The sequence below is a fragment of the Lissotriton helveticus genome, chromosome 9 (assembly GCF_964261635.1).
Source record: "Lissotriton helveticus chromosome 9, aLisHel1.1, whole genome shotgun sequence".
Classification (NCBI taxonomy): domain Eukaryota; kingdom Metazoa; phylum Chordata; class Amphibia; order Caudata; family Salamandridae; genus Lissotriton; species Lissotriton helveticus.
This window is the reverse complement of record NC_136070.1, coordinates 1,243,742,841-1,243,770,587: the sequence shown is the minus strand read 5'-3', so window position 1 is coordinate 1,243,770,587 and position 27,747 is coordinate 1,243,742,841. Positions and strand designations below refer to the sequence as shown.

Sequence of the window (27,747 nt, the reverse complement as noted above, 5' to 3'; positions counted from 1 at the left end):
TTTCGTAATGGCTTCATATCGACAGGCAATGCCACCAAGAGTATTTTTCATAATGGCGGTATAGCTACATGCACTGCCATCCAGTATTATTCATGAGTTGGTTTTCAGTTAGAGGCGTGCCATGCCACTCAAAAGAGTTATTTATAAAGTGTTTTATGGCAGCCTTGGAAAAGTCCATCTAAACAGTATTTGTTATTATGACACTAAGGGACATCAAAGAGTGCGATTACAATGTGTTGATATGGAGCCATACCATTGTATTGGTTATTGTACAGAAAAAAACATATGATGGCACGGAACCTTACCATCCATTGAGTATTACTAATAAACCGCCTTGTAATATGAAAACATGTAATTGAATTAACGTCAATCGCAAATCTCTTCATGCTAGTACAGTTTATTTTGTAGTGATCATGCAAAAAAACATACTTGCAAACAATGATCGTTATTTACGAAATTATTTAAATATGAAACTGTATTCACTATTTGTTTTAATAAGTTTAGCTATAAGAAATTCGCATAGTTTAAAAGTTACTATTCACAAATCACTTCTTGGTTTAACTGTAATTGAAGCGCGTCCTGTTTAAATGCACATTATTCAATATTTGTTATTCATAAAGTGCTTCGTGTTAGCGTCCCACATCAATCAATGCTTGTTGTTTGCAAACGGCTTCCTCTCTGGGCAAATTTTATTCAGCGACTGGCGAGACCGCTCGTTAAATATAAAACCTTATTATTCAGTTACTTCAGTCCATAAAGCACTTTACGTTAGAAACCTATTTCAATTATTGCAATCCGTACGAGGGTTTCAATTGAAAGGCTATTTAATCACAGCGTTGTGCCTTTGTGGCAAAAAGCGCTTAGTAGTAACCCTCGCTATTCGTGGAATACTCGCCAGCTATTCGGCGCTGCTATGGTGGACTTAGAAATGGCGGGGTGGTCCCAGGGCGAATGCTCCCCGCGAGGGTTCAATCTGGAGCCGGCCGCACACGCCGGACCCTCACGCCGGACCCTCACGCCGGACCCTCACTGCCGGCCAGCAGACGGAGGCCCTGGCCGGCAGATACAACATCCTGCCCGGTCGGAGGTGGACACCGTTTCACTGCTCTTCTTGGAGCCGCGGGGGCTGGGCAGTCACCTGCCACTCAGACCCCTCGACCCCCTCTGTATCTTATCCCCGGCTGCGAGGTCTGCATTGGAAAGCATCAATGTGCCAACACCCCGGGCACTCTGGCAGGTGATCTACGCAGATTTGGTCTAATAGTGAATTTCCGAGACCTGTGCAGGGTCGTTGCATTTCTCTCCTAACATTAAAAAAGCTCCAATTGTACCCCAGGCCGCATAAACAATAAACACACTTCATTTAGTCCCTCTTGTGCGATTAAGACTTTTGTGAAACTGCAGATAGTTTCAGTAAGTAGCCACTCCTGATATGTTTCACATCATGCACAATACTTTTAGGAGAGGGCAGGCAGTGTTTGAATACGTCCGCACACTAAACTACGTGTGGAATTTGTTTGAAACTGATTGAGGTGGGCGGCCAGGGCGACTGGCAGATGCGTTCTGGCGTTTTAGCGCTCTTAAAACTCAATGCTGCAGCTCTGGACTTTGCACCTTTGTTAACACGACGAAGGTCGAAGGTGGTCGTTTCGCACCGGGCTGTTAACAGAGGTCAGGTGACAGGGGTGCGGGGGTTGGGGGTTTATCAGAAGACCTCCGAGCAGGGGCTAAGAGAGGAGAGGAGCTCGTGACCGGGCTCGTGTTATTGAAGGTCCGACGCTGAGGATGTGGTAGCGGCTTCATCCGAGCCCGAGCCTCAGCTGGTGAAACTCTGCTTCTGTGCCACCCCTGACCTCTGCCCCGCCCGACACCCTTCGAGGACATACATTGATTCATTAGCAGGGTAATGGAATAAGTGGCGGGAGTGGGGAAACTCGCCATCCGGAACATGTACCCTTTCTCTGTTCTGGGCCTCTCTCGCGCACGCACGTAGAGTAATGCAGGATTTGACAAGCACTGGCGCGCGCACACAGGCTTTGTGCACCACCCATCCCACTACAAACAAGGCGGTGTAAAATGAAAGCATCAATAGGTCTTGGAAGTCCGCACGTCGAAAAAGCAGCACAAAAGAATAAACACACAGCCCGAAAGAATTACATCCGTACTCTGGTCGAAGTTTGACTGGCAGGGCCATTACTGGTTCTTTTTGCAAAATCCCAAACAACTCTGAACTGGTCGTTGTATGTGTTGTCAAAACTGCAGTATGTTTTCCTTCAGTAGCGCGATGCCGCACCAGTAACAGATTTACGTGTAATCTATAGTTTACCCATTAGGATTTTTTTAAACAGTGATCACCTGGCAGGAAAGCCGCAGCACTGGGGTAGCACAGCAGAGACTTAGTGCCCGGCTATTTTATATAAAACCAGGCCCTGCTTCTAGTTGATACGTTGAAGTAAAAATAAACTATTGCAACACTGAAATATATATATTTTTTAACTGTGCACACATTTTCTCTCAAATAACTCTTCTTTTGTGGTAGATGACGCCGATATATTGTCTAAGAAGGCATGACAATGCATATTCTAAATTGTTTTCAATTAAAATGTCACCTCACATGTCAATGCATGGTTGTGTAACTGTCTTACTTATATCGTGCTTTTGTTGTTGTCTAAACTGTATATTAACCCTCCTGCCTGAAGGACACCGCAAAACGATTTTGTGAATTTGTTTTAAAGAAAGAAACCCGGTTTCTTCGTGTTTCCATTTAGAAGGCAGAGAGTGTGTGAACTGCGGAGCGACGGCCACCCCTCTCTGGCGAAGAGACGGCACCGGTCACTATCTGTGTAACGCCTGTGGCCTCTACCACAAAATGAATGGTCAAAACCGACCTCTCATTAAACCAAAGCGAAGACTGGTAGGTGACACTCACTGAATGCTTGTATATTGCTACACTACTGCCAGGCCTGTCTCAAGGTGTCTGCTTTTCACTTCTCATTCTGCTGTCACTACAAGTGTCGTCTATCACCTCAAGGGCTTGCATTCTGTCAGCGCAGCGCACTCTGTCTTGTGCACTTAGGATTCGCTCTGTGATTAGTGTGTGCAATGCCAGAGACACTGTCTGTTTCTGAACATATAACACAATTGCTGCGTGTGCATGTTGTGCTTTTACACTGGAGGAGACCAGAGAGTGATGTGTTTTTGTTGTTGGTGGTATGAGGTTTACACCGGCTTTGCACGTCTCTTCAGCCCAGTTTGGACAGATAAAAGGAATGGGCTGTTCTTGCCCAAGAGAGGGTGTGTGCACACAAGCCTACTCACTGCTGGTATTCGAGAGCTGCTTTCTCGGCGCGTGGGGTGGGGGGCGGGGTGGGTGGTGCACACTCGTGCTGTCACTGCTGGTATGCACACGTGCACTCACTGCTGGTATGCGAGAGCTGCTTTCTCGGCGCAGGGAGGAGTGTGCACACTCGTGCATTCACTGTTGGTATTCGTGAGCTGCTTTCTCGACGCAGGAAGGAGTGTGCACACTCGTGCATTCACTGTTGGTATTCGTGAGTTGCTTTCTCGGCGCAGGGAGGAGTGTGCACACTCGTGCATTCACTGCTGGTATTCGGGAGCTGCTTCCTCGGCGCAGAGAGGAGTGTGCACACTCGTGCGCTCACTCCTGGTATTCGTGAGCTGCTTTCTCGGCGCAGGGAGGAGTGTGCACACTCGTGCGCTCACTCCTGGTATTCGGGAGCTGCTTTCTCGGCGCAGGGAGGAGTGTGCACACTCGTGCATTCACTGCTGGTATTCGTGAGCTGCTTTCTCGGCGCAGGGAGGAGTGTGCACACTCGTGCAATCACTGCTGGTATTCGGGAGCTGCTTCCTCGGCGCAGAGAGGAGTGTGCACACTCGTGCGCTCACTCCTGGTATTCGTGAGCTGCTTTCTCGGCGCAGGGAGGAGTGTGCACACTCGTGCGCTCACTCCTGGTATTCGGGAGCTGCTTTCTCGGCGCAGGGAGGAGTGTGCACACTCTGCAGCGCTGCCCTACCGCTGGAAGGCAGTGGAAGTGTTCCTGGCATCGGTGTCACGCCGAGGTCACACCGCGGCCTGCAGCGCTTTCCACATTCCCCACCCACGGTGGTTAACACGCCCTGGTTGGTACTTGAAACCTCCGCCTGAAGAACGCGCGCTCTCTCTTGCTAGCAGATTGTCCATGTCCGGGATGCATCTGACAGCTGTCGATCATTCACACTTGGGGATAGGCAGCGCCCTAGCTATCTATATGCACACACGCATCCTTTCTCACACTCACCCACACAGTGGCACATAGGCCCACGCAAACACATACATTCAAATATCCCAGGGTTTGCCTGACTTTGGCATCATTTATTAAACTGGACACTAAATCGTAGTGTCCGATTCTACTACGCACAAGACACAAACCCACAAGTACACACACAACTCATGCTATCAAGTTATAAACTGAAATACTGTCCATTATTAACATGCCATAATTATGCACAAATAGGAAGAAATGGACGCGCTCGCCCCATTGGGTGAGCAACGTTTTCCATATCTATCCGGGGGTGGAGGAGAAAAAGACAGTACAACTTGACCCCTCTGGGAGCCCTGCTACTGAAAGGGTTAACCTAGTCGCTACAGAGACCACGGGTCAAGAAGTCACCCACCGACCCAACATCCATCCATTTTGTGTGGTTTCTTTCTCGAGGGCAGGGAGCCGTTCCAAGTGTGCAGTGTGCGCGATGGAGCCGAGTTGTGCTGCCTCCTCGCACTGCCGGCTCGGCTCCCTTCCTTTGAAAGCTCGTTTTCCATGGAGTCACCTCGGCCAGTGTTTTCATTGCAAACCTTCTGGTTGCCTGTGCCCTTTCGGAGGCCGCCCTAGGAGTTTCCTATCCGGATATCTGCGCTGCAAAGATAAGGAGACTTTGTGTTTCTGTTTCCGGACCCGAAAAGGTTTAGAGTTTTTTCTTTCCTCCAAGCCAGGCATGCCAGCTAATGCCGGTTGTTTTAACATTTCTAATACACTACAAATAAAGCTTACCATGCTAGGAATAATAAATATATTTGTGTTTCCATTTAAGCTGGGGCCAGTTTAAAATGCAGCAGTCTGGGAGGTGGGGGTGCGGGACAACGGGTTGCCGTTCATTTTTTTTGGGAACGAATCAGGGGGATTTTTGCCATGAGTCATAATTTCGACTTTAGCGGCCCTGCTTAATGACTGGCTGTACTTGAGGAATGTGACCGACACGTCTAAAAACGCTCAACTAAGAGTGTAACCGTATCGGCTCCCAGGCCCAAAAGCTTTCTGGGCTGGAAAGCAAAAGAAACAGCAACTGTAACACAGAAGCGCCTGAGCCCGAGCAGTCAGGCTGCGCACAGAACCCGGTGGAGAAATGTAAACAGCCAGCTCCTGTCCTGCGTGGCAGGGGCATGAACCCTAGCGTGCTTGTGCACAGGGGCTTTTGAAAAACGTGCTGTGTGGCTCTTATTTTCAATGAGAGGTCCCCCGCCCCCTTCACCTACTAAGGCAAAGACCATGCCTTTTTGTATCCCAGGGAAGCCTGCAAGGGTACCGGCGTTTTGGGGTTCGATACCTAGGGCGTTTGCAACATTTTCGAACCATCGCATATTCAGGGATACTTGCACCCCTCCCATTTTACAATGTAATGTTTTCTCGGGGCTGAGAGTAATTTACTGTTCAAACCCGGAGAAGAGTATTTTTTCTGAAGCGGCCAGACATTTTGCTAGAAGCACCCAACACGTGGGCACTGCTGCGAAGAGTGTTGTTCCCTATTTACACCTTTACACGTCACCACAACCAGTTCTGAGAACACTGCAAGCCACGTCGCCGCTCTCAAATATTATCTGCATGAAAGCCTCCTTTCTCCCTGCCCCAGCACCCTCACACAGAGCCCCCAGCGCCCCCATCTCTCTTCATTCTCTTTAAACAGTCTATGAATTGCACTGTTGTCCACCTGGTTGTAGGCTGTATTTTTAAATGCTTGCTATTTGTTTATTTTTGTAGTCGGCTGCCAGAAGAGCGGGGACATGTTGTGCCAACTGCCAGACAACCACCACAACGTTATGGCGACGCAATGCGAACGGGGACCCAGTGTGCAACGCCTGCGGCCTGTACTATAAACTGCACAACGTGAGTATGACTGCGGCGGTTGGCTCGGAGGGGCATGCCCTGGGTAAAGGGGCATTAACAGCTGGGAGGAGGGGCGCGCATCCACCAGGCCTCGGAGCGGCGTGGCGTTCACCAGACGGTATTGGTTTCAGTTTCTGTTCCCTGCCCCCTGAGAGCCGAAGCCATTCTTCTCCGGCAGAGTGATGCGGCCTTCAGTGACACCACAAGGCATTCGCTTGGCTTCTACAGCTGGTCCAATAAGGCGACCTCCCTGGCTGCTGGACATCATTTAAAAATACACAACTGCGAGGGTCCTACTCGAAGCCTGTAAAACCCACAAGATATGCGCAGGGAAAGCTAACTGGCAACAGCCCACGCAATATTTGAGCCATACCAACAAAATGGGGAGGGTATAACATTTGGGGATGTGAGCGTTGTAACACGAAGCAGACTTTAAAACCACAAAAGAATAAAAACAAATCCAATGCAGAACGCGAATGCCGATATATTCAAGCAATGTAATTGTAGTATGATACATTTTAATGTGTAGCGCCTGCTGCTACGGTCTTGTGGCTTATTAGCCTTGTAGCTTGCAAGATACATCATTGGCCAATTTAAGGGAACGCATTTTACGGCCCCGCAAAGCAGCAGTTATTTCTTAAGTCACTGCTCTAGGCTAGAAACCCGTGGCCTGTAAAGTGCACACAGAGTTTGGCAGCATATAAAGAACCCACCGAGCTATCATACTGGCGATGTATTTGTGATACATGGTGAATGACTCAAAACGAGAGCCCCATATTGCCATATAAGTAAGCGCTAGCATGTAAAAACATGTCCAATTGCGTCTCTTAAGATCAGTGGTGCCGAAACGAATGTCATGGTGCGGGTGCTGCCAACAATGTCGCAGCAGTGAAGCCATAGGCACCGCGAACAACCCACGCGTTTCATAAAAGACAAGTGTAGCGAATGAGCCTCGTCCATTCAGGAGACTGGTCAAGGTGTGGTATGGAGCACGGGCTGCATTATGAAGAGTAGGTTATTAAAATCATCATGTGATACAGCACACTGTCATTACCGACATCATGCTTTCCATTGATAAGGCTGCAAACGTTGCACCGATGCAGTTTTACTGATAGAACTATATAGATCACATACAATATTGTGTAAAAATCTGGTTTCAACAAATGGTTATCTTTTACTCATCCCAAGTAAAGGGTCTTCACTAGTTTTGGTCCTACTACATATTTGCTTCCATCACACTTCAGGTGTGCTTTCCTAACTGCTGATGTTTCAAAAATGTGTACAATTGATTTACAGGTATTTACATTTTGTTGCGTGAAAAAAAATAACATCCTTACTTTTCACACTCCCTGTATCCCAGCAAGATTGCCAGATCGTTCACATTACAAAATCCTCTAACCCTGAAGTCAGAGAAAGAAAAGTAAACACCCATCTCCATGTGAAAAAGGAATAAGCAGCGTTTTGTCAGTCGATATAGTCTGGCATTTGACCTCTCTTTCAACCGCACAGAAAATGTGACCAGATAAAAAAAACACACTTTAAAGGCACATTTATTGCTCATTCACCTTCGGAAATCCAGCATGGATATTTACTTCCAGCACCTATGCTTGAATAAAATATCAGGAGAAATTATATGGGCTCTTCGGACCTCCACCCAAAACACCGTGGTCTCGCCCATCATAACATCTGGCTAGGATTACAATGATGCTCTGTATTTGGGCATTACAAAAGAATCATTAAGGCAACTTCAAATCCTTCAAAACACTGCAGTACGATTTACTGGAGATATTCCAAAGCGTCACTTTGTCATTATATATAATGGGTCTTCCCTGAGCAAGCATTCCATTCCAAACCCTCTTCTTGACATACCAAGCAGTTGCTAACTGTGGGCCCCTTTATCTTCTGATTCAGCCATACTTCCCGCCCAAGACCTTAACATTCAATCTGAGGCTAGAGCTTCATCGTGCCAGGGTTGGGGCCGGTTCCTGGCACCTAAACTCTGGAATTCTCTACTACTGCATTTGAGCCAGAGCTTCAAGAGCAGAGATATTTCGGAAACAGTTGAAGACCTTGCCTTTCTAACTTGTTAGGCCCTGCTTAATGGTTTCTGTAGCATGCAGATTTTTTTACAGCTTTGAAGCCCTGTTGGGGCGGGAGGGGGGCATGTGCTCTATAAAGTAATGCTGCTGTATATTCAAGGCAATGAAGTCCATTAAAACTGGTTTGTCTCATCTTACAGAAAGATAAGTAGACCAGCAGTTTGTGTGTTTCATGAGAGCCAACAGCTGTGGTTAGCATCTGCATTCTGATTGGCTAAACTAATCTCAGCATCCCAAAGAGGGTGTTAATAATCCCTAAGGAGCTGCTGTAGACAGGCTGTGCCGACCTGGAGTTTATTAGTTAGGCACACATAAATATCTTCATGTTTTCCTTCAAAAAGGCAAGAAATAACTTGCCGTGCCGTAATAATGCCTACAGACAAAAACTCACAACTCTGTTTTTCCCCACTATTAAGAGCCACCTCAAGAATAACACATTCAGTCGATATTATTTACTTTAATACCTGATGATATTTCCACTTGTTTTCATCACTAAAATCCAATACAGGCTAGGAGCATACTGAGGGCCATGTACCTCCTGTCCCAAAATGTACATATGCTACACATAAAACCAGCGTGTATACTTTAATGCATGCTGTTCCATATGCGTACCTGCCGATGGTATTTTACACAGATGCACTTGGAAGATTCCACTCAGAGGCATATTTAGGGATACACAAGTCCCCCAAATTATTGATATGCATTAATTAGTGAAACCATGGCAGCCACTATTCCCCTTAAATAATTCGTCCACCCAAACCTCCATCTTATATACAGAACTAATATACCAAATGTTTGTTTCTATAAAAATATCACTATTGACAAAATGTAAGGGAGCACTAAAAGCCCCTGGACCTCAAACCACTCACAGGCCACCTCCAATGAGTACCATAGTGCCTAACACCCATCTCTGGTTAATTCTTATGGCACAGCACTCCTTTTCAAATAGTTTCCATGTGCATGCCTGGGTCGAGTGCCTAGAGTTTCTATGACACTATGTCATGGGTTGGAAAGCTCTCGTGTATTTGGCTAGGTTTATGTTAAGAGAGGTGTTTGGGCCATATAAATAGTGCCCGTGGCAGCTTTTTTTCGGATATTTGTTTAATTTATTATCTTTAGTTATTTTCTGTTGAATAAACTGTAGCTATGGGGTAGACAGTGTTCTGCGAAAGGATCCAAGATGCAAAGAGTAGAAAGTGTCAATATTATATAGTAAACCCACAATAAAACCAACGGATGTTAAACAAGGGATAAACAGTGGTTTACGCAAGCTAAATGATAACGGTAATGTAAGGGCAGGATTTACGGACATCTGACTGAAGCAACTTCAGCAAATGTTTGAGAACTGACTACACCACAGTACATTTAGGAAATGAGAATCAAACTACAGATGAAATTAACGTTGAAATAGGAGCTTTTATAAATCTTTGGGAACCTGCCATGGGATGAGATCATTCGAATCTTTACGAAAAAAGAATTTCAGACCAAGCTACAAATACAATAAAGTTCCACACCAAAATTTAAAGATTCGTCATTCTGAAAAAATGAAGTCAACAGTGCGTACCCAAAATGTATGAACATTTTTATGTAGGTTAACTTCTGTCTGCATGAGCCTGATTTTCTTATTTCTTGCAGGTGAACAGGCCTCTGACGATGAAAAAGGAGGGCATCCAGACCAGGAACAGGAAGATGTCCAATAAATCCAAAAAATGCAAGAAAGGCTCAGAGTGCTTTGAGGAACTGTCCAAATGCATGCAGGAGAAATCTTCACCCTTCAGTGCTGCGGCCCTGGCTGGTCACATTGCTCCCATGGGACACCTTGCTCCTTTTAGCCACTCGGGACACATTCTGCAGACACCCACTCCCATTCATCCATCTTCCAGCATATCTTTTGGACATCCGCATCACTCCAGCATGGTTACAGCCATGGGATAGTTTTGATAATTGACATGCCTACCCAGTGGACTGAAGCAGACAGGGTACTGCCAGAAACAGCACCATGGAACGAGCCATTCTGCCATACTGAGAATTGAGAAGGGATCTGACATCCATGGGATAGTCGCATATAAGCCAACTGGTATGTGGCAAGCTGACTAAGTTTGGGTCTGTTTGGAATTCAGCACCCGAGGACTGAAGAAAGAAGAAAGATTCACTTGTTTCACACTTATTGGTCAACCTAAACCCAAAGTGTCAAAAGACGAACCTCGTGTTTCTTTCTTTTTTTTGTTACTGTGAATATTGTAAATCTATTGGCCGCCTCCAAGAGCAGCACAGGCCCAGTGGTAGCCTTTGCTGGATTTCTATTGTGGACCATTGTTTGCAAAAGGACAACTTTATAACATTTATAAAGCTTAATTTTAAAAAGAGGAGTAATTATTTATTTTGCTCTTGCTCTTGTAAAGAGCCCCATTTCCTTCTGACCTGCATGCTTTATGCTATTTTACAACGGGAATTCTTTCTCAAGTCAGCTAGAGTTCTAGCTGAACACCATACAGCCCCTTAATTTAATATTTTTAAACACCTGCTATGAAAATAATATATAGTGTAATATAACTGTACTAGTGATTGTATCTGGACCGAAGTTGTGCTTTATTTGGACATTGACCTTTAATTTACATCTAGAACCGTATAAACAAAAGTATGCCACCCAGTTGAAAATAAAAAAAGTTGACAACACACAAAAAATACTAATTTATGTCAAGATAAGTTCCAGATTGTGCTTTCCATTTTGGATAGGTTTAACGACTTCTAAGATGTCGAAGTTTGGGCTAGCTCTTTTGCACATGGCTGCAGAATTTCAGAACTTGCGACTGTGGACAGGTCATACTGTTTTGCCACATGGAAATAAGGAAGGACAAGAAGGTGAAAAAATGGTTGGGGAAAGGGAAACATACCAAAATAACCTCATTTATTACTTTCAACATCAAACGCAGTGATAAGCTGCAGACAACCCAAAAAACACAACGCGTTTCCCATTGATTTCCTCATAGCACATTTTTTTTAACCATTTTGCCTCGCACTACAGAACTACAGTCTTCTAAATAACGGTTAATAAGAAAGATATTGCAGATACTATGTGTAATATATTCACTTATTAGTCGATAATCACCGTCCAGATGAAGTTCCAGTAATTATAACATGTGATGTACGTACTGAGCAATGCATTTTCTGATGGAAAGCCCTACAGCAACGAGCAGTTGATAATATACACAGGATAAGTCTAATGTTTGTGACAAGCTTTGAACCAAGCCCGTGGTTTCTCAATCAGAATTTTCATTAGAAAGCACACCGGTTTTCATGTATGTTCACTGTCTAAATATATTTCAAAAATTGCATACAAAAATTCATTGCGTACTAAGAAGTTTTCTGGTGTGTGTGGCATAACTGTACTTTGTAAAGTAGCGTGGAAAAGGGACCCGCGCTGAAGAGGAAATATAACAAGTTTAATTATATTTTAGTAAAAAAAAACACATACTTTTCTTTGAATCTCTCAACATGGTACAGTTGTACATTATCACAACTACTTTAGGGAGGGAATGATTTCCTGACTTAAAATGACAAAGTGCAATATATTGTCAGTCACTGCAGTATATAGGCAGCCGCCGTCCAAACTTAAATTATTTTGTAGCTGTACCCGCAAAATTCTGCAGTATTTTAATTTTGGCTTGTTTATTTTGATTAGTGAACTAAATTATTTTTTATTGTGTACAACATGTTTATATATTGTCTGTAAAAAGTGTATGCTATTCTCATATTCCTTGAAGGTGAACATTGCTAAGAATAATAAATAACTTTTGTCAGAACTTTTGGCATCCTTTTGGACGATAATACAGCATTAATAATGTATGTGCTTACAAAAAGTCTGCAAAACAAAACATATTAATGTCTCCCCAGCCTTGTATTTACTGCTTTTGAGTGTCATGGAAAGGAGCAGGTATCTGCATTGAAAACATTGATTTTATTGGTGGTGGTGGGGGGATGGGGGCAGACACTGTTTGCTTTTTATGTGCTTGTACATTTAAGTGGATGGGCCGTTATGCACGCATTTTCTCTCCATGAGAATGAGGCAGTATCACATAAAGTGAGTACTGTAAGAGCTAATTCAGGCCATATGCCCTGCCGCTGTTCTGGACTGACGGGTATCTTAAATGGTAAAGGGGTTGAAGCAGTGCTACTTTTCCCCCTTAAGCAGCGGTAAATGTTTGCTTGACATACAGATGGGGGAACTTAGCGAGATCAGACAGATTGCTATCACCACCCACAATTATACTCTCCCAAAATATATAGATTTATAAAGATTATCCCACACAAAATGACCAAAGACTAACCAGTCATCCTTCTTGCATTCGAAAACATACCGTTCTTAGGCCGAGCTTTTTAACAGACTATAAACACACCATTAAAATTCAATTCACATTATTTATATTATGGACAATGGCATTGTAATAAAAAACGAATATATGAAATCTCCTAAATTCACTATTTCAATTGGCTTCGGCCAAGGGAAAACCCGTGAGTCCCACCATAATTGTCCTTCACAAGGTGAACTCACCGGTTCCTTTAAGATGAAGGAAAGCTTGGACCAGCATGAAATCTTGTCTCCCTAATAAACATGCCAAGGGCAACTCAATAAAATAAAAAAAGGACCCATTCTGTTACCAGTTGGGAGATGGCCTGAGCAACCGGGCAATACCTTGGTTTCCTGAACCATCCCCCAGTATCCGTATCCCAAGGGGCGTATAATAGAGTACCCTGGAAGTCTTCCGACAAACGCTGTAGCGAATGTCTCAAGGCCCTCACTAGAGACTGCAGTCCTGCTGCCCCAGCTTGTGCTAAAGGTTTCAAAAACAAATTCAAACATGAATTTGCCTGCATTTATACTCCAGATTCCAAGGTTGTCTACCTGTTTTGTGGTATAAAACAACTGCTGCCTCGCCCAACCTCTGAACCCGGCTCTGCATGGTCGCCAGACGATCGAAACCTAGGTGGACTACCTAAGGGGATGGAAGAGCAGGGAAATGAATTCTCCTGGGCCAGAAGCAGGAGGCAACGGGTTGCTTCGTTGGGGGCAGTGTTGTGGAGATCTGTAAAAGCTGCCTATTATTTAACCTGTCATGTTGCCAATCGCCCAGCAACCAATGGCTGCAAAAAATAAAAAGAGGTCCAAACCGTCCCACACCTGTCCCCAAGGATTGCCATCTTGTGGGATAGCCCCTAGTTCCGCGGATGTGGGACCATAGTGAGACCAGACATATTATGATCACCCACCCCCAAATTATACTTTCCTAAAATATAAAGATTATCCCACGTAAAATGACCAAGGTCCTTTAACGGTAAAGCCCAAACACCTTCCGGAGAAATAGATATCACCAACTGGATGACATTGGCATAAGAGACCACTGACAACCCGAAGCAACGGACAATGTCAGCAACGGGTCACATATAAAGATTAATAAGGGTGGGACTAAGGGATGCCCCCTGCGATGAACCACAACTCTGGGGAAGACAGAGTATCAGGAGTGGTCAAGACCGTAGAAAGTTCTGTCCTTCAAGAAGGAGGAAAGCCATTTCAGGGCACGGCTAATGACACCTGATATCCTATAGATAAGTGTGGCATTTTCTGCTGTGTCGGACTCACCTAGGTTTAATAGAATGGCTGCTGACCCTCGACCACAGCCAGGAAAGACTCGTTGGACTCAAGCAAGGCAGAAAGATGATACTCGACATGCTTTTCCAGGAGCTTAAATAAATCTGGTAATAGGGAGATTGTCCTATAGTTACTCAGGCAATGAGTCTCTAACCCTGACTTTTTAAAAAGGGGCTTGACCACCGCATGCTTCCATTATGGAGGAACCTGTCAGCTGGTGGGAGAAATGATTCAGCAGATCCACCAGAGTGGGAAAACTACTGTTAGAACCTTGAAACAAAACATTAATGGGGGGAGGGTCCAAGGGGGAACTTGATTTTACTCCCTTTGAATATCTAGAAGAAGACTTGTAGTAAGCTCAGGAACCGCCGAGAGGGTTCCTTTCAACTGCATTAGATATATCTCACGTCCCAAGGACTCCTCAATGACTGGGCCATCAGGAAAGGCGGAACAGATAGATAGAATCTTTTTTTGAAAGAAGAGTGCCAAATCATTGCTACGCTCAGCTGACGCTTCTAAAACAGGATCAGCAGGCTTGGGCTCTGTAATGTCCTTGAGAATCCGAAAGATCTCCTTAGGCGAATTGGCGGATTGCTCACTTTTGGTTGAAAAATAGGAAGATTGAGAGGCTTTAATCTCCACATGGTAGTGCCCGATTGCACTCCTGTACTTAGCTTTACTGACGTCATCATAGGACTTGTAGAGAGATTTAAAAATTATGCATCCAGTCTTTAATACAGTTGGACAAGTTGCTTACCTTTGGCAACGCCTTATCTGGTAGTTATATTGCCTTATCTGGTAGTTATATGAACTAGCCGCAGATTCCTTACCTTTGAATTTACAGGCGTCAGGCTGGATCTGGAAGATTTTCCTTAGCAGTACCCCTGCGCGCTGGTAGGTGGTGTCGGTTGACTCTGCGTGACGTTGTCAGCGTTGTGTTCGTCAACTTAACCGCCACTCCGGCGCGCTGACATCAGTTCTTTTCTTTCCGCACCAGCCAGCGCCGATCCGTGAAGAGAGGTACCCCCCTGTCAATTTTTGACAAGACTTTTTTTCAACCTTTTTGTGGACTTTTTTTGGTGTGTAGGATGTCAATCATGAAGACCTCAGGGTTCAAGCCATGTGCCGCCTGTCACCGCGCCATGTTGTTCACAGACCCCAACTTAGTGGGTCTCTGGTGCCTGGAGCGTGACCACGACTCAAAGTCGTGCTTCGACTACCGGGCCAAGGCGCCGAAGCCTTTGAGAGAGTAGTCCCTAAAGCTGCTCGTGGCCCAGCGTTCGGCACTGCGGAGGTCACCTTGTGGGTCTTGATTCCGGTCCAGGTCTCGGTCGAGAGGAAGGTCCGAGCATCGCTCCGGTGAATCGAAGTCCTCTTTGTCGAAGTCAGGTAAGAGGCACCACAAAAAACACAAGTCAAAGTGTGCTTCAACTTCACCCTGCCCATCTCACAACACAGTGGAGGTACCTCTGTGTGACGGGGAGAGGACTACGGGATCGAGGTCAGAGAAAAGGTCCACTCCACGTCGTGATAAACATGGCTTTATTTTCCTATACACACAGCGTTTCAATGAGGACAGTTTCAAAAGTCTTTACAGTCTGGGGATAATACTTCTTATCCTGGTCTTTCTGCTGATAGGCTGGGGCTCCTGTCGTCAGCTTCTTTGGTCAGAGGCTAACGTTCAACTCAGGTGAGAGTCTCGCACACCAAAACAAAGAAAACAAGAAAGAAAACTATGTGCCAGCCTGTTAGCCTTTTACTAATACAACGGGAAGGGAAAGTGCAGGGACACCGGTGCAGGATGTCCACTCTGGGGTTGTAGTGCTCGTGAAAACAGGTGGGTGGGGTTAACCGGGAGGCTACACGCACTTACACAAACAATTACTCGTGCTCCATCTCCTTCCTCCCGACCCAGCCCACAAACCGGTCCTGTACCTGGGAGAGCCATGCTCCTCCGGGAGCGTGGCTGGGCGATCCGCAGGGTCGTTGGCCTCCTGGCTCTTCTTCGGGCTTCACGCCGGCTATGCTTAGGGTCACCGTTAGCCGTTATTCTCCTGGTCTCTCCTTCACTCCTTGCTCGTCTTTCTCGCTCTCCTCAACTGCGCACCTTCTGGGTTTTTCTTCCTCCGTGTCAGTCCAGCGGATTGCATTGATTGGTCCGGGTAGCATGACGGCGCTCGTCCAGGCAGTGCGTTCCCTGTCTTTTGGCAGTTTAAAGGCAGGCCCGGACTGGCCGTTATGGGCACCGGGCAATCCCCCGGTCGGCCGCAGAGCCGTTTTTGCAGCATAGCTGCAAAATCGGCCCAGTAACAAAATCGGCTGAAAAGCGGCCCTGGCAAAGCGCTCGCCCCCCTCCCGCCAGGGGGGCGGGGGGGCCGGCCGAGCACTTTGCCAGGGCCGGTTTTGGTTCCCAGTCCGGCCCTGTTTAAAGGTACAGCCCTCAACACCAGGAGGGCTCCGAAACCAGACGGTATCTGTTTCCGCATTCCAGTCCACCGGCTGTAAGGAAAGGAGATGTTGACTCTGAGGGACTGGACCACCATTCTTCTTGCATTTCCCCCGCTTCGGATGGCTCACTGATCGGGGGAACGCTGAACTCATGACACTCTGTGTTTGAGGTCCCGCTCTGCGGAGCGGGTGCCTCTGTTGGCTCTGTATTTCTCTGCCTTTTGGGGTCTGGGAGTGACCCTCGTCTAGCTTAAGGAGTTCCATGCCATGTGCGCCATATTTGGGTGGCCTGACCTTGCTGGTGCACCTTCAGGCTCAGATGATGGATGGGTCCCGTACCTGCACCTCCGCCACCACAGCCTCCGTTCCAGTGTCCAGACCGGTGCCTGTCGCAACTCCGCAGCGACCTTCCTAGTGCTGCGTCCACCCACTGGCGGCTCCCCGATCCTTATTCCCAATGACATGGAGTCCGGTCGGGCGTCCATCTACACCGAGACCGGATCCATGCCATTCAATCTGCCCTATTCTGAAGGGTTAGGGATGGATGAAGAGGAGTGGGATGGGGGGAAGGACCCCTTAGAAATTCTGCACCCACAAGATTATGGACTGGTACGAGGAACTGGGTGATACCAATGGTTTGGAAACCTCCCCAAACTCTGGCATGCTGTCTCCACCTACCCTGGCTATAGAGGAGGTGGCATCATTTTCTATGGTGGTGCGTAGGGCAGCAGAGGTCCTGGACCTTTAGCTCCCAACAGTGGCAGTCAAGACTAACGTCTTGACAGAGTTGCTGCAGCCCGGGGTCTCCAGCACGGAACCCTTACTGTCTTTGAATGAGACCATAACGGATATCCTTCTGGGCACCTGGTCCAAACCCAGCACAGGGGCTCCTGTGAATAGGCCGTCATAGCTCTGGCCTGGGCGACCCCGATTTCCTCACGGCCCACCCCACCCCACCCCACAAACCTTGGTGGTCCAGGCTTCAACTTTCTGTGGTGCGTTCCTTTCCGCACCCCCGGACAGGGAATCCAAGCGACTGGAAAGTTATGGAAAGAAAATGTTTTCTTTCACCAGTCTCGCACTGTGGATGGTGAACACTGAATGCATTTTGGCCCATTATTCCCATTCAGTATGGGACACGGTGGCGCAGGTGCTGCCTAGGGACTCTGAGGAGGACCGGGCTCTACCCTCCCAAGCTATTTCAGATGGGAGAGAGGCAGCAAAGTTTGTCATCAGATGTGGCTTGGGCCCGACAGACTCGCGGGGCAGAGCGATTTCCACAACAGTGGCCATACATCGCCACGCCTGGCTGAGAACGGGGGAAGTTCAAGCCAATCTCATGGGCATGCCCTTCAATGGCGCCAGTCTCCTCGGAGACAAAGCGGATGCCTTCCTTGAGCGCTGCAAAGACTCGCAGGCCATGGCCAAGTCCTTGGGCCTCACCACAACTCCTTGGCCGGCATCTACTTTTCGTTTCTTTGTGGCTACGGAAGGGGCAACCAACCGTGCCAACCTTATTCTGGTCAGCGGGCACCGCAAGCGCAGCAATCTTCACAGAGCCATGGACACGGTTCACCCCAACCTCATGAGTCGGGAGGCCAGAAGTCGAGCCAAGCCATGATCCCCTCCTGAACCGCAAATCCTTCCTAGTACGATCCCGCAAGAACATTCACAGCCAGTCAGTGGCAGAGTAAGCCATCATCTCCACCACTGGCAGAACAACACACCAGGTGGGTGTTGCAAATAGTCTAAATGGGTTACTCCCTCCCCTTCAAGACTACCCCTCCATCTATGCCTCCAGTATATGATTGGCTGATGGAGGTTAACCTTGCTCTGCTCCGTGAGGAAGTCAAGACTCTCTTGGCCAAGGGAGCTATAGAGAAGGTTCCTGGACCAGAAATAGGCTGTGGTTGTTATTCTCGCTATTTTCTGGTACCAAAGAAGGATGGAGGCCTTCGTCCTATCCTAGACCTCGGAGCCCTCAACTACTTCCTCAAAAAGGAGAAGTTCAAGATGCTCACCGTAGCTCGTGTCCTGTCTGCCATGGACCCCGAAGACTTGATGGTAGCGCTGGACTTGCAGGCCGCCTATTTTCATATCCCCGTCCTGCCTGCCCATCGTCGCTACCTTCGGATTAAGGTGGGCCACGAGCACTTTCAATTTGCAGTACTCCCCTCGGGTGTTTTTCATAATGTCGGAGCCCACCTGCGGAGATCAGGGGTTCCAGTCTTCCCCTATCTCGACAAATAGTTGTTGAAGGCAGGCTAGTCCCAAACAGTTGTCTCCCACCTCCAGACTAAGGCGAACCTCCTGCTTACGCTGGGGTTCACTATTAACGTGCCGAAGTCACACCTGACCCCCTTTCAGATGCTCCCTTTCATTCGAGCGGTTCTGGACACGGTGCAGTTTCAGGCTTATCCTGAAGTCCGGGATATTCAGGCTATGACATCAATGTTTCAGCCTCTATCCTGGATTTTGGTGAGAATGACTCTGAGGCTGTTGGACTTCATGGCCTCCTGCATCCTGCTAGTGAACAAAGCACGGTGGCACTTGCAGGCTCTGCAATGGGACCTGAAGTTCCAATGTGCACAGCATCAAGGAAATGTCACGGACCTGGTTCAGATTTCGGAGGGCACTGCGAAAAACCTGCAGTGGTGGCTAACACACTGCGATTGGATCAAGGGCCGACCCCTCTCCCTTCCCCACCCAGATCTCACAGCAGTGACAGACGCATCCCTTCTAGGATGGGGTGGACATCTGGGGAGGTGGAGATCAGAGGACTCTGGTCTTCGGTGGAAGCCAAGCTCCATATCAATCACAAGTGGCATCTCCATTAGGAGGTGGCACAAGGTCTCTTTCAGCGGTGGGGAGAGCCTTGGTTAGATCTGTTCGCCTCCAAAGAGCACACGTAATGTCAGCACTTTGGTGCATTGGAGTTTCCAAGGTGGCTCTCGCTCGGTGACGCTTTTCGCTGTGAGTGGAGCTCAGGCTTCATATACGCCTTTCTGCTCATACCACTCCTGTCCAGAGTGCTAAAGAAGATAAGGAGAGACCAGGCACCAGTTATTCTTGTGGCTCCAGACTGGACACGGAGAGTGTAGTATCCCAGGTTTTTAGACATGAACATCGATCCTCCGATCAGGTTGCCCCTACGGGAGGATCTTCTGTCGCAGCAGCAGGGAAGGGTCCTCCACCCGAACCTGTCCACTCTCTGCCTCCTAGCGTGGAGATTGAGCAGCGACAGTTAAGAGCTTTTGACCTCCCTCCTGAAGTCTGCGAGGTTATTCTGGCAGCCATATGTCTCTGCACGAAATTGGTATATGCCTGCCGATGAAACAAATTTAGTACATTTTGTACAGAAAGGTCCATTGACCCATTGTCTTCCTCCCTGGCAGATATCCTTTTGTTTATCCTTTCCTTGGCCCAGCAGGGTTCTGCATTGGGCACTTTGAAGGGCTATCTTTTAGCCCTCTCAGCTTTTCTTTGGCTACCAGATCAGCCTTCACTTTTTAAGTCCCCTCTGGTGCAGAGGTTTTTTGAAGGGATTAGCCCACTTGTTTCCCCCTTCTCATTTTCTTATGCCACAATGGTAGCTCAATTTGGTCCTCACCTTCTTGATGTGCGTACCGTTTGAGCAGATGCACACCTGCCCTTTACTGTTGCTCACCATCAAAACAGCATACTTAGTGGCAATTACCGCTGCTAGGAGGGTGAGTGAACTGCAGGCGCTGCAATCACAGCCTCCTTACCTGATGGTTTTTCCGGAAAAAGTGGTGCTGAGACCTAGGGCATCCTTTTTGCTCAAGGTTGTAACTCCCTATCATCTTAGACATTCAGTTACTTTGCCCCCTTTCTATGCACCACCACATCCTTCCAAGGAAGAGGAGGGTCTTCACCGTATGGATCCAAAAAGAGCCTTATCATTCTATCTCGACTACACTAAAGAGTTCCAGGTGGGTGACCAACTCTTTATAGGATACGTGGGAGCAAAGAAGGGGCTTGCAGTTCGAAAGAGGACCATCTCTCGTTGGGTCATCCTCTGTATGAAAAAGTTTCACGCCTTGAAGCAGCTCCTGAAGGCCTTAGGGCCCATTCCAACAGGGCAAGGGCAGCCATCACAGCCCTCCAGCGGTGGGGTTTTGATTGCCGATATCTGTCAAGCTGCCACGTGGGCATCTCTGCACACGTCTGCCAGACACTATTGCCTGGATTCTCAGATCCCCAGAGAAGGATTGATTGGCTGCTCTGTTTAGCAGGATTTTATGGTCTAAAACGTTCCGCGGTACCTCCTCTGGGGAAGGTATTGCTTGGGTATCTGTTCAAAGGTAAGGAATCTGCGGCCTGATGTCTCCATCTGATGAACAAGTTACTTACATTTGGTAACACCTTATCTGATAGAGACATGATCTTGCTGCGGATTCCTTACCAACCAACCCATCCTCCCCGTACTGCGGAATTGTTTTTAGTATCAAGGATGTTCCCCTTCAAGGCCCTAGCTGTTCTTTTTTAACACACCATGGGTCAGTCATTTCTTGGCTCTGCACTTCTGGTGTGGAAAGTCGTGAAAAGTACTGACGTCAGCACGCCGGAGTAGAGCCATGTTGACGAGACGACGACGAACATGTCACGTGGAGTTGACCGATGCCACCTACCGGCGTGCAGGGGTACTGCTAAGAAAAATCATCCGGATCCAGCCGGACGCCTAGAAATTCAAAGGTAAGGAATCTGCAGCCAGATTTCTCTATCAGATCACTGTCTTACCAGCAACCATGTAGTTTCCTCATCAGGAGGGTGATGAGGCACTTTCTTGGCTGCTGGTACATTAAACTGGCTGCCTGATTTTGTGCCTATTGTGATCTATGGTTGAGACCTTCGGGGAGGCCCAGGTAAAGTCAATTTGCATAATTTATCCTTGAGATGACTAAGCGATGATGACCTAGATAAGAGCATCAAATGTAAGGAATTTCCCTATTTTTCAAATTTTTAGTAGCTGGAAAAAACAGGATGAGATCACTGCCCCTAATTTGTGTTTCATAGAGGTTTTTGATCAATAAGAACTCCAAGGCTCTCAACTGATCTTTTAGGCTGGGGGGAAGTGGTACCCATTGCGGCTGGCCAGAATGTGGAGTTCCACAAGTCATGCTTGCTACTAGTTATGACAATCTCTGTCTTGTTGGAGTTTAAATTGATTACTAGTCATCCAATCGTGGATGAATAACATCGTATTTTGGAAGGTCACTATGGATTCCGGTGAGTTGTCCATCACTAAAAGCAGTTGCGCATCGTCTGTATATTTGTAAATGTTCACCTTCATTTTTTTAAGAGAGTTCACAAGGGGGCGTATGTACAAATTATAGAGGTGGGGAGACAAAGTGGAGCCCTGAGGAACGCCAGAAGTGAGCTGGACCTTAGAAGAGCTGAAGGGGGATAGACGGACCCGACAGAGCAGTCATACAAGTAGGATGGGCGACGCTAGTGCCAAATATATCCTACGACAGCGAGACGGGGCGGACCTGGCAGAGACGCCACGCGGCCAGGGAGCGCGGCCCAGGAGCACACTGAAATACGTTGGCCCCGGAGAGCGCCTGCGGCTACGGGACCGTATTGTCGACGGATGGCGTGGCCTGGGCGCATTTTCCTGAGCCGGGAGCCGGCATGAAGTGCTCCGGATTGCCGGTAGGTCGCTTGAGCCTGGGGCGCCCTAATCACTGCGCTGGGTCGAACACCCTACATGGAGCATTGCCTCGACGGCCGGATTAATGGTTGGCAGCTGAGGGACGACCTTTACAATCCTGTGCCCCTGCAGGTTCTGGGGGCTAGCGCGAAGATCTGTGGCCGCTTGGAGGGCAGTACGGCCGAGCATCATGGTTCTGACTCTTCCCCCCCCTCCCTTGCCCTCTAGTCGGTTGAAGATCTCCACTTTCAGGGAGTGAGGGGCACCATTCAACGACTACGAAGGATGACGTTCCCCGACATTTCCTGCCTACTGTTATTGGGGCGGTACTATCCCGGGGGCAAAAGCTCTGTGAGGCCCAGGCTGAGCCTGATGTAAATTCCGCCGGCCGCCATTTTGAGGCGCATGTGACCCATCACCATGCAAACCAGAGCCAAAGAACTTACAGCCACTCTGTGGTCGACTTCATGTGTCTTCTGACAAGCCTGATCTCTGCCGTTCCTTGCTTGGGGTGGAGACGTAGGGCACAATGGCCACATCGAGGGGACCCAAGTCATCCACGCTACAAAATTTATCAAAATATGCCAATTCGAAATCAGAGGATTCTGAGGAGCGGCAACCGGATGAAGAAACAAAACGACAATCAACTGATGGAGGCCTGACACTAGCGGACATAATGGAGGGGGCACAGCTGGAGCTCAAAATTTATACTGTCCCCATTGATGTTAATTTGATTCGTACTGATCTCCAGAATATGGGGGGCCGAGTCAAGGCAAATGAAGGGTCCATTGCTACACTCACGGCCTCCTCCACATGTCTGGAGTCGGTGGTCAAGCAAAGCACTTACAAGCCCAGATGACTGACCTTGAGGCCCGGCTAAAGGACTACGAAGGACACGCAGGAAGGAACAACATACGCATTTTAGGTGGTCCTGAACGGGCAGAGGACTTAATCCAAAATCATTTGCAACCTAGATCCCTCTCAAACTATTTCTCTGTCGAGCGCTCCCACAGGGTACCCTCCGAAGCCGGGCGCTCCCCCTCGTTCTATTCTGGCGCGCATTTTCAATTTTCGGGATCGAGACGTCATCCTCCAGGCTGTTAGCAACGGACCACCCTTAAAATTTGAGAATTCCAGTATAACCTTTTTTCCAAACTTCACTCATAAGGTGTTATTGAAACGTCGCTCCATCCTGGAAGTCAAAGACGCTCTCAGAGGACACAATTTGAAATATGCCATGCTTTTCCCAGCGAAGCTACGGGTACAGGCAGACGGCAAGTCGTCGTTTTTCCACTCCCCGGAAGAGACCTGGGACTTGTTGGAGATCTGCTCCGGATCGGGACGATGCCTCCCGGGAACACGCACACGACTCCGAACGTCCTCCAGGGAGGCTTGGTTGAACTCATATGGTGCCGGTATCATAGCAGCCATTATATGCTGAGAATCATTTTTTAGTATTTGGCAAGTGGTTGAGACATTGCTTTAGTCCCTGGGTCACACTCCTGAACCGTTATGGAGAAGAATCGTCTGTTATCTCCATATTGACTTAAGTGCATATGTCTTTAAATATGTATTTTCCACACAACTTTCGTTTATTTGACATTGATCTTTGAGATGAATAGGAATGTTGGGATATGGTACATTGATGAGCTTGGTGTTGTAGACTCCAACTTACAGTTGTCAGATATTTAGAATTTTCTTCTGGGCAGATATTTTGTTCTTCCAGGGAAAGAGGGTCGAATCTTGGGGTACGTTGGTTAGGTAGCGTTTCCCTCTTATTGGGTTCTTTATGGGTATCCAAGCACTCTGCAAATTGGGGTGGTGGGCAATTCTGAGTTCATGTTGCATGGAGGCAGGGTGGGGGAGGGTTTCATGGTGTTCTATTAAGGGGGTTGTTTGTTGTTTATTTTATTTTTTAAGTAATCTGTCTATGTCGATTATGTGCATTTATACGATGGTAGCTGATTCTTCCAGGAATTCCGACTGTATGTTTATACATTGTGCTTTATTGAGCAAAATGGTTCATTGGGCCCAGTGGGAATTGGGGTTCCTGTATTTTTTTACTATAATGGGCGACACACCTGCAGTCTCCACGCCCCTGGGCCGACTCATATTGATTATCTTGAATGTTAACGGATTGGGAGATCGGATCAAAAGGGGTTGGGTCTTGCAATATTTGAAGTGACACTCCCCAGACCTTATACTTCTCCAGGAGACACGCATACCGGGCACTACATATAAGGCGCTGAACTGCTGGGGTTACAAATTACTTGCTCATGCAGGATATACCAGGGGTTCAGGGAGGTGGGTATCCTTGCAAGATCCTCCCTTCCCTGTCATGTTAAGAAAGTCACACATGACCCTGATGGACGATTTGTCACTGTATCCGGGGATTGGGAGGGCCGTTCCCTCAATGTGACCTCACTATATATTCCTCCCAAACTTCACTCTTCCACTCTGACCGCTCTGGGCTCACACATGCTAAATTTGCCTGAGGGAGACCTTATATTGGGAGGTGATTGCAACGCCGCCATAGTCGGGGAAATAGACCGTTTACCATCCTGACAACCTGAGTCACAGGGGAAATTGCTATCGGACTTTTTAGCGGCCATTGGACTGATTGACACGTGGCGTACTCTTCACCCCTTAGATCGACAATACACCTTTTCCGGAGTCCATGGGAGTCTGTCCCGTATTATTTGTTTTGCCAGGCCTCTCAACTTCCATTTTGGGTAAAATATATTTTTTTACCACGGGGCATATCCGATCATTCCCCGATTCTAGCACATTATGGTGGGGTTTCTCCCCGCTCAAATCGAGAGATGGCCCTTAACGCATGGTATCTCCAAGTTCCGAACATAAGTGATAAGTTGATTAAGGCCACGTCAGGCTATTTCGCAGAAAATGAGGGCTCCGTCGACTCAGATGTAACACTGTGGGAGGCGTATAAAACGGTGATTCGTAGGTGTGGGGTGGCAGCGGTGGCGGGCCTTCGAAAGGAAAAATGTAAACGGCTAGAAGATATTGAATTAGAGGTGGTTAATCTTGAACGTGATCTTATCGCATCCACCTCCCCAGATACTTCTCATAGGCTTGCAGTGAAGCAGAAGGAAAACCATGATATTTCTAGTGAGGCAGCCCGCGCGCATTATCGATCTACTCAGTATAGGTTTATGAAATAGGAGATAAAGCCAGTAAAATACTGACACAGTGTCCCATGCCATTCTCTTACAACATCTGGAGGAGGCGGGGATTGTCAGCTCGGCCTTGAAGTGGTTCACTTCGTTCCTTAATGAGAGGTCTTTTATGGTTAATGTTTCCCCTTTTGTTTCAGGCATTCAACCCATTAAACAAGGTGTTCCACAGGTTCCTCCCTCAGTCCCCTTTTATTCAATCTCAATGTCCAACCGCTGGCCGCGGTGGCTAGAAACAGGGCACTGACCATGGTCTCCTACGCCGACGACACTCAGCTGGTGGTGGCACTCTCTAGCGACACCAAGAGGGACGCCCTGAAATTTCAGGGCGATCTGGCGGTGGTCGCTGAGTGGATGACCGCTAACTGCCTCCAGCTAAATGCTAGTAAATCAGAGGTGTTATTGGTGGGAAAGGACTATGGTCTATGGAGTTAACTTTGGTGGCCAGAAAGTCTGGGTAGTACCCCCCTCCTAAGCAAGCTGTAAAAAACCTGGGGGTATGGTTGGACTCATAGCTCAGCTATCAAGTCCAAACCAAAAAGGTAGCAGGGACCTGCTTTGGGCTCTTAAGGGGGCTTAGACCCCTTCTGGGTTTTTTTGATCCCCCAACGCGCCAGATTATCATTCAGGCAGCCATAATGTCCAGATTGGATTATGCGTGTTCCCTGTATTTAGGGGCAAACAAGGCAGAGATTGCTCGGCTACAACGAGTACAGAACGCAGCAGCCAGAATGCTGATTGGCTTGCACAGGTCCTGCTCAATGTCAGCCACAATCCACCGGCTACATTGGCTGCCGGTGGCCAGCAGAATTGAATTTAAGGCCCTTTGTATCACTTTTAAGGCCCTGAAATCCAACACTCCTAGTATTCTGGCTAACCTAGTTAGTCCATACGATCCCATAAGCCAGTGTGGCAGGAGGCCGCGCCTTCCGCAGTAGGGAGCCTTTCTTTGGAATTCTCTGCCCACTCACATTCGAAGCCATTCAAACTATTTGCATTTTAGGAAGGCCATTTACACATACCTATTCCCCATTGTGTAGTTCCTGCTTTCCTTCCGTGTTAGTTGCTTTGCTGACAGCGCCGGGACGCCCCTTTGCTGGGGCAGCTGTTGCGCTACATAAATAGCAATAACATAACATAACATGGTTGGATAAACGAGAGGTGGCCAATCTATGGATTGCTGAAATGTTTGCTACGGACGGAGAGATACGTAGTGCGGGACGGAATTGCAGAGATTTTTGCCAACTATTTTAAACATCTCTATGTGCCTACAACCACTTCTACTCAGAAGGAGGCAGCTGACTTACTTTCCACCCTCCCCCTACCGCGCTTAGACCCCCAAGATGTGTCTGATCTGGATGCCTCGCTTGATCCTGAGGAGGTGTCCAAAGCAATTGGGGTATTGCACTCTGGAAAGGCCATGGGGCCCAGTGGCCTCCCAATCGAATTATACAAAGCAGCCTCGCAGGTCCTAGCTCCATATCTCCTGCGAATGTATAATGAAGTGTAGAGCAGGGGGGCTTGCCTAAGACACAACATATGGCTAACAGTGCAGTTATACATAAAGAAGGAAAACCCCGAGACCAATGCGGCTCCGATCGACCTATCTCCCTTCTTGATCCGGAGGTCAAAATCCTACCTAAGCTTTTGGCCCTTCGCCTGTCACCCCATCTACATAAGTTGATCCACCCGGACCAATCCGGTTCTATGCAGACAAAAAACACGGCACTCAATCTCCGTCGCCTTCACAGGGTGCTGGGCAGGGCCTCCACCATACGGGAGGACGCGATAATTGTGTCCTTAGACGCTAAAATGGTGTTTGATATGATGGATTGGCCTTTTTTATTTGCCTCCTTGGAGAGAAACAGATTTGGCCCACGATTTATGGCCTCAATACGTTTACTGTATACCAAGCCCTTGGCCCGCATTTCAGTCAACGGTGGCAGATCGGCAGTTTTTGAATTGGGGAAAGGCACGAGGCAGGGCTGTCCACTGTCACCGCTGCTCTTTGCGTTAGCACTGGAGCCCTTAGCGGTGTGGATTAGATGGGATCCGTCTATCCGTGGATTAAATTGGACTCCAGATTGGTCAGATAGGATATCTCTATACGCCGATGACATTCTTTTGTACTTAGCCAAACCCTGGTCCTCGCTGCATTCAGTGCTCCATATCCTGGCCCTTTTTCGGAAGTATTCAGGCTACATTATCAATTGGGACAAATCCTTGGTATATGTCCTTAGTGGGAATCCTCCATGACTTTCTCGAGCTTGTACGGCCGGTGTAGTCACGGAGGGCTTCCGTTATTTAGGTATCTAGGTTATGAAAGATCCAGATGCCTTTCATAGGACGAATCTCCTTCCACCCCTATACCGCCTCCGTGCGGATGTGCAGCATTGGAAGGGGCTATCTCTCACCTTACTCGGAAGGGCTGCCCTTTTTTAAATGATGGCACTCCCCCATTTCCTGTACGCCCTGCAAAATACACCCTACCCAATCTCGCCACAATATTTTTCAACCATTGACTCTG

General features: G+C 47.7%; 2 protein-coding genes across 21 annotated transcripts in view; one reads left to right on the top strand and one right to left on the bottom strand.

Moving 5' to 3' along the window:
* Positions 1-12,060, top strand: part of GATA2 (GATA binding protein 2) — a 64,024-nt gene extending 51,964 nt beyond the window's left edge. For 2 of the 3 annotated variants that reach the window (XM_078661747.1, XM_078661746.1), the window contains exons 4-6: positions 2,769-2,914; positions 6,033-6,158; positions 9,893-12,060. In XM_078661747.1, coding sequence (XP_078517873.1) covers positions 2,769-2,914; positions 6,033-6,158; positions 9,893-10,192 — 572 coding nt within the window. In that variant the 3' untranslated portion in view covers positions 10,193-12,060. Of the gene's footprint in view, positions 1-2,735; positions 2,915-6,032; positions 6,159-9,892 lie in introns of all 3 variants that reach the window. The other variant, XM_078661745.1, reaches the window with a different exon arrangement.
* Positions 1-27,747, bottom strand: part of LOC144782416 (renalase-like) — a 916,893-nt gene that overhangs the window by 367,400 nt on the left and 521,746 nt on the right. The gene's annotated exons all lie outside the window — the stretch shown is intronic.